Source organism: Eurypyga helias, unplaced genomic scaffold, assembly GCF_000690775.1.
Source record: "Eurypyga helias isolate BGI_N326 unplaced genomic scaffold, ASM69077v1 scaffold785, whole genome shotgun sequence".
Lineage (NCBI taxonomy): Eukaryota > Metazoa > Chordata > Aves > Eurypygiformes > Eurypygidae > Eurypyga > Eurypyga helias.
Genome location: NW_010250723.1, coordinates 141219 through 153156, shown reverse-complemented (window position 1 = coordinate 153156; position 11938 = coordinate 141219). Strand labels below are relative to the sequence as shown.

The window sequence follows — 11938 nt, the reverse complement described above, 5'->3', positions numbered from 1 at the left end:
AATATATATATAAAATAAACCAAACACTAAAAACCTGTAGAACCAGGGACCTACTTGTCATTATAGCGACAAACCAGAGGATCTATTCCAAAGCAATGGGAAATGAAATTTAGAGCAACTTCGTGTTTTGGCACCTTTCCAGGGATTCTGTTGGTGAGCTTTCTGGTTTGAAAGAGAAGAAAATACCTTTTTTGTTATATGTTACTAGCTGTTCTAAACAGAACTGTACTCCTCAGTGCAGACTCCCTGGAAAATCATCTTCCTTTTCTGTGGAATGGATGAGGGAGAGACATTTTGAATGGCAACATATTAAATGTGAAGACGATTCATTGAAAGGGGATAAAAGCATTAAGAAAGGATGAATGTAGCTGAATTCTATAGCAGTTAAGCCTGCTATGAAACTAATAATTAAGGATTTAAATTAAAAATATCTGCACTGAACAGGTTCTGTATAAATTTCTTGGAAATCAATGCTGTACTTCATTATATGATGCAAATTATTATCTTTCATCTTCTAATACTCAACATAGATATCACTTAAAAATATAGTACTAGCTAAGCATCTTTAAAAGGATTTGTTATAGTGGAAAACTTAAAAAAAAACCAAACCCAAACCACAAAGAGCAATGTCTTATACAAAACTTAGAGGAATCAGAGACTTAGGATCTCTTAAGTGGGATCGTTTCCTTTTTATGTCTTGACCAATTCAGTGATCAACAGGTTGTGGGGGTTTTTCCATTATGCTTCCCCAAAGCTGGCAGCCTGCCTGGGTAGTCTTTAATCTTGAAAGAATATTTTATACTTTCTAAAGAAAAAGTTGGGTCAGGTTTTCAAAACACAGAAAAAATTTCCTTTTCATTATTTCCTTTAGAATAATCCTTTGTACCTCAATGCTTCACACGTAAATATGTTCCCGTGAAGAGAGAAGATGAAAGTAGTCAAACTTTACTTGGACAATTTCTATGAAAAAAAATTACTTTGTGTAGCCTTTATTCTAAGTAGTATGAAAATTTTAAAGTCAAGAGCTAAAAAAGGCAGAAAATGTCAGAGAAATTTACTGTAGGCTACCTTCTTTCATCTACATCCATACAGTCAAGACAGATACACTCTGTATAATGTTACAATGGAAGTGATTCTCTGACATATTTGCCCAAGGCTTAGCTGAATCTCAAAGGCTGGAGAATTTGAAATCTCTTGCAAGTTATCAAAATCAAAAGCCCAGTGTGACTGAAGCCTAGACTAGCTTTCTGGACAGATTATCAGGTAGAAAAGCAGATCCTCGGTTTTAAACTGATGTTTAATACTCCACCAATAAACTAACCAGTTAGTATAAAGAAAGAATGACTTTTTTACCATTGCAATACTTAAGCCTTTCTATGTTCAAGTTCTGTAGGTGTGCAAGGTATTAGACTAAAAATTTTGATTAGCTAAACCCCTACAGATACGACACTGATCAGCTGCCTTTCTACTGCCTTCACATTCCCACCCCTAACATGAAGGAGGCTAGATTCAGTTTCAAAAGTAAACTGCTGAGCCTGTCCTTTTACATATAAATGAAAGCACATTTAAATTCACAGAATACTAAAATCTAATCTTTTAACACAACAGCAGCAACAGCACTCTATTAAACGGCATACCTCCCTGTGAATTGAAATCCCTTTCAGCAAATGTTGTTTAAAGTCCAAAGGGCAGTCTTCTACTTACATCCCTACCGATTTCTCACAGCATCTGCCAGAAGTGAGCAAAACTCTCCAATAAAATAGCAGTTAGTAAAGTTTACAAAGGTTATTCTTATGGCGGGAGCATCCAGTAGTGAAAGGACAGACTATAAAAAGAATCTCAAAGTCTTCTGTGACATACAAATTGTTATCAGAAATCTTCTATAAGACTTTTTAAGAGAAAAAGTTGTAATAACATATTCTTGCTCCAGGTATTTCTGAACATGGAGATGTTTCAGAAAACACTGACAAGATCTGAAAAAGGATTACAGAAAATGTGACCAGCACAAGGATCTTTATAGGTAGGTGAGGTTCAAACAACAGCAAGCATCCCTCAACGAAACTATTTAGTGTAAGTTCTGTAATGAAAAGAATGCTAATGATATTGATACTTAACATGGAAAGTGCTAAGGAGAATCATGTTGCTATTCTTGGCACGGAAAGTATTTCATGAAAGTACCCCTATGCAGTAATTACTATACCATAAAATACCAGCACTTCATTTAGCATCGATTTATCTGGCATAATGAAAATGAAACCATGAATAAAACTTGGGGTTAATTCAGGGTTGAGGTGGATTCTCCAACACTGTAATAATCTTAATTCCTGTTATGATTTGGAGCTTTACTGGAGTGTCCCAAAAATGCTTTTGCAATACTCATTTTGAAGATTTACTAGTGTTCTTTTAAGTTTTCTATTTTTATTCTGTATTTTTTTGTTTGTCCTCATACTCTTGGTCATGCACTTTGCTCTGCAAAGCTTTTTCTCATTTCTGTACCATGCCATATTATAATTTTAGTAATTTTCTTTTTAAATTTATTTTAGTTTGTTTATTTTAGTTAACCATCTCTACTAAGTGGCCACATGAGTTTCCTGCTTCTCGTTTGTTTTGTTTCCTTTTTAATTTGGGAGTCTCTGGGGATAATAAACTATGATCAAGATTTTATTCCCCATTTTTCACTAGATGAGGATTAGTGATAAATGATTGTTTTTTGATATTTCCTGAGACAAAGTGACCACTAATATGGTAGTTGTTATCATTTGATGACTCAAATCTAATTATTTTCAAACTCATCTGATTTCCCTTCAACAAAACACAAACTTTCCATGTGACTAATTTTTAATCAACAGTGCCAAGAATTAAATGAGTAGGCACTGAGGAACTGTTTTGTTAAAGTTTGGCCTGATTGAGCATTTGTTCTATCTAGACAGAGACAGAGCTTTCCATAATGACTACTTTTTGGGATGCCCTCATTTCCTTGATCTTGTATAGTTATTTTCTGAATCTTTTTATCTTTTTGATTGAAAATGTAATGGTAGCTTGTTTATATTACTGTGACTTGAAACTACTGGATGAATATCTTCACTTATTCCTTTCCCAAGGTTAAGAAATTCTTCATACACATGCAATTCCCAATAAAACAGCTATTCACTCCTCCCTGTTTAAGGAGGGATATAGAGCTTACTTTCTAGAATACTACTATTTTGGGAAATTACTATTCAGTCAATATTCTCTTTTATTGCTTGTCATTGAGATACCTCTCTTTTTTGTTCCAACTTTTCCAGTGAGTATATATACATATGTATTACCTCTGACTTTTAGCCATTATTAAAGTTTTTACTGACACACATTTTTCTACTAACATGGAAATACAACCTCTATGGTCACACACTTCCTGGATTTGATGTGGTCTGTAACTACTAAAATATAAATCAACTTGCATCAAAATATTTTTAACCTGACTGAAACCAATAAATACTGGAAATTATACATTAAGAACACCACTGATAATGAAAAATTATTTCTACAAGTAACATTTCCAATTTTAAGTTGATTTACTTCAGCCTTGTTCAGCTTGCTTTCTGGCTGACATGCAGAAAATATTTTAGTAAATATAGTGACAGATCCTAAAAAATAATAATTCTGTTGATGGTATTGGTAATATTAAAAAAAAAAAAAAGAGAAATTTTGTTAATTTCAAACACATTTGTGCTACAAATGTGAGTTTAAGAAGCTGGTCTTCTTTGAAAAATAAGCAGATATAATATTTATTTATTTATATAGGTAACTATTTTGTTTCTTAATTACAACTGAAATTACCAAAAATATATGTTGAGTATTGGCAATATTGTATTAACTGAATACATTGAAAGAGCATAGATACAAACTACAGAATAAACATTCACATTCATTATTATCAGTGGCAAACTACTTATTCAAGGAACAAACTGAAGAAGAGCATTACGTGTATATGAACGACATGTTATCAAACAAAACATCTTGCAAATGTTTTAATTTTAAACCGAATCAGTATCCTGATTCAGTCTCCAGTCTCCTGAGAGCCAACAAAGCTGCTACTAAAATGTACAAGGTCTTTATTTACTTAATAGTACTTACAGTATTACTGGGCATTATCTCAAAATTTTAATTCAAAAGATTATTTTTTATGCCCCCAAATTATCATGTGATGAGAAAACTCGCGTATAGAAGTAGTTGGTGTGACTATGAGCCTACTTCTATAAATAAATATCTACATTTTAGTTGCAACACAGTAAATCATCAAGTAAGTACAATTAAGGTGAAGCACTGAATGATTTGTCTAGGAATACAGACATGCGTTCTTCCTAAGAAATCTTCTTATAGAGACTTCAAGAGTTTTGTGCTTTGCAGGCTGACCAGAATGTACAATGACCATTCAATTTTATTACATCTTTCTCTTTATTAAATGGCTTTATATAAATTTTCCCCCCAACAGCTCTAAAGAAAGCAGAAGTAAATTATATTTTTTAATAATTCCTGTACTGAGCATGAGTATACACACTTACTTATTTTAAATAAAACAAGTATTTGGAAAATAAATCGGATTAGGTCAATAAGGTAAATTGATCTCAGAAAAATTTAGCTATGAAACAATTTTAAGCATAAGAATCTTTTTCTTTTACTATAAATAACTGTTTCATCAGGCAAAAAGAACTGAAAATTGTTTCTCTTACAAGATTTTGCAAAACAGTCCCCTGAAGTGTTTTCTCACCAAAAATTCTGGCCTCAATCATTAACTATACAGAGCCTGTCCTTAAAATTCAAAAAAGTAGCTCAAAGAGCAGGGCTCAGTATTCTGTGGCATGGTTAATGTTATTTAATAGTACCTTGGTATGTACATGTGACAGACGGACTGCTGCATAGCTTCATGTACTACTTTAAACATTTAAAAAACATGGAGGATACTAAATTACAATATACAACCTAAGTACTCCAAAACAGATCTAGTAGACTCAGGGCTACTTGTCACATAAGGCATTAAGTAGATGCCACTACGGGTGTTGAAGTCATTGACAATGTCTAGTCTTTAAAAAGACATAGATTAACTCAGTTATACTCTCTGGGGCCTAATGCTTTGGCAGACTGATGATGCTGCAGGAAGCCCAGACGTAAGGTAATTGCCTCTTTCTCTTTTTTAATATATATCAGCAATTACGTGTTAAGTAATGTACTAGTAATAATCTATCCTTTTCTCCCAGACTTAATGTGACCAGGTATTATCCTGTACAAGATTCTTTTAAAGGTTGCAAATTTGCTTTGTGTCAAACTAAGATCCCTGTTCTCTTCTGCTAGTATACTGCAGTCTGCATGAGTCCCTGTTATGTTCACTATTAGTAGGAGGTGTTACTATTATGTTTAAGAGGAGCAAATACTAGAACAGAATAAATTAATCCCTGGGAAAATGTTAGTAACATTGTTGCCCACTTGAACTGTGCAATAAATAGGTCATTACAAGAAAACAATTTGTACAATTTCCTACTATCACAAGTTTGAAACAAGGTAATCCCTTCTGGCTTAAAATTTTTCTCTCTTATTGGTATTGGATCTTCACTTTATGCTCAAGGCAGAAGAATTTATTCTTCAGTGCAAAAGTTTTTTCACTCTATCATTCTTGTTTTGTCTGTAAGACTGCTCAATAAAACCTACAAAACTGTATTAAAAAGTATCTGTTTATTGGAACTAATTCCAGAAGAAGCAAATATAAGAGATCTAAAAGGTACAAATAAGCGGAGGAAATCATAGTGGAATCTACTTTCCAGACACAATTTTCCTCAAATTATATTTCATAATTCATATCAAAATTATTCTGTATCTGTTTATGCCATTGTCAAGCTCCAGTAGACATTCCTGCCATCTTCCATGGCAGTGAAGAAACAAAGTATGTAATTTTACAGTGCTAACTCTAGAGAATTATAAGGTGGGATTCACCTGTTAGGTGGATTCCTCTGGAGAAGAGAATGACATTCAGGACAAATGGAACTTTTTATCCTTCTTATATATTCTGAGCATGCTTTCTAGAAATGTCAAGAGAATAGTAGAATGAAATTTCCAAGGATTTCTGTAATGCAGGAACCAGAAAACATAATTTAATTCAGTGGCATTTCCTTACTCTTTTTCTTTCATAAAATCACAGAGTGGTTTGGTCAGAAGGGACCTTTAAAGATTATCTACTGCAACCCCCCTGTCATGGGCAAGGATATCTTTCACTTGATCAGGTTGCTCAAAGCTTCATCTAAGCTGACCTTGAACACTTTGAAGGATAGGGCATGCACAACTTCTCTGGGCAACTTGTTCCAGTGTCTCACCATCCTCACTGTAAAAATTTTCTTTCTATTTTTCAATCTAAACTTACCCTCTTTCAAGTTTAACACTATAGCCCCTTGTCCTGTCAGTACAGAACCTGGTAAAAAAATCTTTCTCCACAATTCTCCTAAGCCATATGGAAAGGCTACAATAAAGTCTCCCCAGAGCCTTCTCTTCGCTATGCTAAACAACCCAACGTTCTCAGCCTGTCTTCATATGAGAGATGTTTCAGATCTCTGACTCTTTATATGGCCCTCATCTGGAACTGGTCTAACAGTACTTCAGGTGGTGTCTTGGAAGAGTTGAGTAGAGGGGGAAGAATCATCTCCCTCATGCTGCTGGCCACACTTTTTTGTAGCCCAGAACGTAATTGGCTTTTTGGGCTGAAGGAGCACATTGACAGCTCATGTCCAATTTTTCATCCATCAGTACCCCCATGTCCATCTCTGCAGGGCTGCTCTCTATCTATTCATCCCTCAGTGTGTATTGATATTAGGGGTTGCCCTGACCCAGACGCAGGACCTGTATTTTGCCTCATTGAACTTCATGAGGTTCACATGGGCCCACTCTTCAATACTGTAAAGGTCTGTCTGGATGACATCCCTTCCCTCCAGTGAATCAACTGTACTACTCACCTTGGTGTCATCTGCAGACTTGCTGAGACATGCACTCAATCTCACTGTTGATACCATTTTCGAAGATCATAAATACTATCGGTCCCAGCACAGACCTTTGGGGCATACAACTTGTTACTGGTTTCTACTTAGACATTGAGTATAATTCTTTGAATGTGGCCATCCAGCCAATTCCATATCCTTTTAACAGCCCATCTGTCTATCACGTATCTCTCCAATTTAGTGGTCAGAATGTTTGGGGGGGATCATACCAAAGGCCTTACAGAAGTCTACATAGATAACATCCATAGGTCTCCTCTTTGCTACTGGTGCAGTTACTTCACTGTGGAAAGTCATTAGATTAGTCAAATGACTAATAATCCACAGTAGAGTAAGGAATAAGCACTGAGCATATCAGCACAGCTGGAATTCCTCTATAGACGGAATGGGGATAAATTGAGCCTGCAGGCAGGGTCCTACCCAGATGAATAGAATTGCTTCTTTCCAGAACCCTTAATAATTTGAATTGGTATTACCTCTCAGGCATTTGCATTGATGGATCCTATGATATCACTGCTAAAAAATGCATTTACATCTTAGTCATTATGCTGTCTGACCTTTGTTCCTACTGAAATCTTTATTCTCTGTTTCAGCATAGTGCTGTTAAGCAGTCCTTTTATCATTATTGTTTTCACCCAAAAATATGTTTTAATGATTACCTTTTGAAGAGACATCTGAACAGACACTCATTCCCACCCTCAGAGCAGATGTTTCACCTCCTGATTCAATTGTTCATTTATTGGTTAATGGTTTAGGTTTCCAAGCAAAAATGAATGTGTTCTTCCTGAACTTATTTTAAGATTAACCGCTCAGTTGATATTAAACTTAAATTTCCTGTCCTCTGTCCACCACCACTCCTGCATCCCTTGTAGTCTGAACTATTTTCCAAGGGGTGAAACCAGACAATCACCTATTGCCCTCATCCACTTCTAAACTGCCCTGTGACTCTTGCAAGTTCAAGGACACACTTTCACTTGTGGTGGCCCATCTGTCTAAAACTTATTTCCTCTTTTCTCTAAGCCAATGAATCATTTCTTTAAAACTCACCTTCAAACCTCCCTGCTCTCTTTAACCTATGATTCACAACCTCCAGAAAACATTTTTTGAGAGATCCTTTATGAAGCATACACAGTAAAAAGGAAATGTATTGTAGTCTTGTTGAGGAAAGCTATACTTGAGGTACTAATGTGACTGTGGATTAAGGGTCCTATAGGGTCCACTCAAGATAGATTGACCCTTGCAGAATCTATTGAAGTCTAATTTTTCACATCCACTCACCTGAAAACCTCATAGCTACACCCTTGCAGGTTTATAGGCTGGTATCTTTCTTCTTGCCTTTGAATTCTGATGTCTGATGACACCACTGAGTTTTCCACAGCTTCAACAATGCACCTATTCTGGGCCCAGTAGAACTGAAGATATGGATGCAGTTCCCTTATCTCTCCCTCACATGACCAAGTGGCCAGTGCTATTTCCCTTCTCTTCAAAGAGAGCAGCAGTAGAAATTAAAACATCACAGAACCTGTATGTTGATCTAGCTTAACGAAGTTTCTTCATTGTTTTCTTATCTGATCAGTCTATGTGTCAGATTCAGGTGTCTATTATAAAACCAGAGCAAGAGAAACAATTTGAGCTTAGGTTGATTCTATCCAACTGAATGAGTAGATGCAGGGAGGCAAACTCACAAGGCCAGATGGGATACACAGTGAGGAGGGGCTCTAAGAAAAGACATATCTTAAAATTAGTACGATGGTGTGGCACAAACAGTACCATCCAGAAATCAGTGTGAGTGGTACCTATTTTTAAGGCTGGTATTCCTTCCCATTCACAATGCACTCATCGTTGTAACAGGTAATTTTCTGTTCTCTTATTGAAAAGGCCATTTGAATCTGTTTTTCAGCTCAGCTATAACTTTCATGCTCATGCCTTGGAATAGTCTTAGCATGGAACTTTTTACTCTTTTTATTTAACTGACACTTGCTTAGATTTTGGGGGGTTTTCAGATTTATTTTTTTTTTTTTTTAATTTTCAAGCCTTTTGTCCTGGTCAAAGCACTAGAAATGGAAGAAGAAAACTCGAGGTCACATTCATGTGATTCCCAGAATTGTGACTTGAAGGAAATACTGAATAGTTATGGCTTGCAATATATTTTTGAATTTTGTTATTATATATTTTGAGTATATTAAATTGTGTGCATGCATAAAGATATTTTACATGCAGACACACTTCTTCTGCATACAGGAAATCACAGAGATAGAAACACAGAAACAAATGTTAATGCATTACTGTTAGCATCCCATTACTGCAATATGGATGGTAGCACAGGGGTACAAGAAAAACCTTTCTATCACCTGAGTGATCAGTGGTACATGAGGGAAAAGTGTAAGAGGAAACAGACTTTGCAGAAGTGGGTACAGAGTCAGTGGAGTTATTTTCAATTGACATGAAAATATGGTTGTGTACAGGCAAATCTTTTTGACTGCTGTCTGCCTCTGAAAAGTATACAAGCTTTAACTGAATTAGTAGTCAGTTCTGATAGAAATATTGTTATGCAAATCTATTTCTAACAAAACAAGTTCTGAACGATGGCTTTCAGATTTGTTAGTTTGTCTTTATAGACATATAAATGGGTAAAAAAACAAACCCAGAGTATGAAATGAGGATTTTATTAAAACTGTATTCTACCAGAGTACAGCAGTACTGAGTCTGTGTCAGAGGGGTAGCTGAATAAGGAAAAGAAATAGATTAAAAATATAAAGGTCCAAATCCTTACTTTTATTCTGGAGCCCTCAGTTCAAAACCGTAAAACCTGCATTTCTTACCATATTCTCATACTTCATTTTCAACTTGGGCTATAATTCCTAGGAGGGATATACATAACAGATACAACTCCAGCAACGATGGTTAATAATGATGAGTAACTAGAATAAAACATGGGTCTGTTGTGGATATCCACTGTATCTAGGAAAGTATAAATGAAATCTATTCTAGCTCTAAATTCCTGTAATTCTGAGGTTGCTGTAATTCTTTAAACTGACTTCTTGAAAGTTCATATTACCATGCAGTTTTTGATCACATTGACTTTCAACTTCTGTAGGTTTTTACCATTTTATTATAATAGGTGTCTCAGAAGCATAATGAGTAAATGTAAAATGGCTCTGGTTTTTGTTGAGATAGAGTTAATTTTCCTCCTAGTAGCTGCCATAGTGCTGTGTTTTAGATTTAGCATGAGAATAATGTGATAACACACTGATGTTTGGGTTGATGCTATATGGTGCTTATACTAAGTTAAGGACTTTTCAGCTTCCCATGCTCTGCAGTGAGGAAGTGCACAAGAAGCTAGGAGAGAGCATAGCTGCAACAGCTGACCCAGACTGGCCAAAGGGACATTCCATACCATATTACATCATGCTCAATATATAAAGTAGGGAGAGTTGCCTGAGGCTTGGGGAGGGGTGGAGAAGGAGAGGGCTGTTGGTAGCTGTTCAGGGACTGGGTTAGCATTGGTTGGTGAGTGGTGAGCAGTCGCGTCACTTATTTTTCCTGGGTATTGTTTCTCTCTCTCTTTTTGTAGTTTTCATTTCCATCACAATATCTTATTTAATTTTATTTTATTCATTAAACTGTTCTTGTCTCATCCCACAGGTTTGCTACTTATACCCTAGTGATTCCCTCTCCCAGCCCACCATGGGTGGCTGTGTGGGGCTTGAAAGGACTACAGAAGAAAGTTAAACTAAAATAATATTTCTATTTGACTTATAATAAATAGAGTTTGGAAATTATTGGGTTTTTTTACATGCACATCAAAATAAGTAAAGAAAATTAAATACTCACTCCTGTTATGTAACGAGGTCTATACTGGATGGTTCCAAATAAGCCAAGTATGACTATAATAATGTGTATAAAATTTGCCAGGATGGGTGCCCACTGATAACCAAGGAAGTCAAATATCTGCCTCTCGAGCACAGAAACCTGTGATTAAAAAACAAAAGCATAAATAGATTAGAACAAAACAGAAAACATTTATTAGGGCATTTCCCCTTCCCATACCCAAGATAATTGTCCAGAGTTAAAAAAATTGCTTCAGATAGCAGTAAAATGAAATTAGTTTGCAGTCTTTCAACTTCTTGTTTTAATGAAAGCTGCATTTCTCACTGACAGTTTACTGAGTTATATTCAGTTAGCTAAAATATTCATGTGGGCAATTCTACCAAGATACTAAACTGTTCACTATGATGGTATGTTTTCAGGAAGAGAAACACAAATAATTTCACTTTATACACCAGCAAATGCTATAACATTCAAGAGTATTGGTGCTGAAAATAAGTGGCAGGCTTATGTCATCTCAGCTACTTTGCTTCCATTTGCAAACCCTGTCCTTCAGCCCAATCCTGTCTCTTTGCTTCCATTATTTCCCTACCTTTTAATTTTTTCTCTTCCCTCTATTGCCAGCTGTCCTGCCAGTGAACTTTTACCTGCATGCAACCATTTGACCTGATTCTACTGATAATGACTATAGTTTACCTCCTCCCACTATCTCAAACATCAGCTAAAGTGTAAACTGTTCCTCAAGATACTTAATTTTAAAAAGTGAATTAAGGGACAATCTTGTGCTGTTGATGACTGTTTTCAAGCAATACCATTCCAAGAAGGTAGATTAGAAATTAGAAAAACTACATTTCTAACAGTACCAGTAGAACTAATTCCAGAATTCAATTAGTAAGTGTCCCTTAGCTGTTGCTCAGACTATATATGAAAATACAGCACTGCACCCTAACCCATAGGCAGAATGGCATATTTTGATAAAAATAATATTGATGGATGTGAATATTAGAAAGCAATGTGAAGCGAATTTAGATAAAAAGGGTAAGGAGTTTCTTTGACACCATTCCAACATTTCACTAAGTGGAATGGTGAAGGGA

At 35.6% G+C, this 11938-nt stretch overlaps 1 protein-coding gene across 1 annotated transcript in view; it reads right to left on the bottom strand.

Moving 5' to 3' along the window:
• LOC104509726 (sodium/potassium-transporting ATPase subunit beta-1-interacting protein 2) overlaps positions 1 to 10988 on the bottom strand; it is a gene marked incomplete at both ends in the record, with an annotated part of 47892 nt that extends 36904 nt beyond the window's left edge. The window contains one exon of the mRNA XM_010151763.1: positions 10851 to 10988. Coding sequence (XP_010150065.1) covers positions 10851 to 10988 — 138 coding nt within the window. The remainder of the gene's footprint in view (positions 1 to 10850) is intronic.
• Positions 10989 to 11938: the final 950 nt, after the last annotated feature.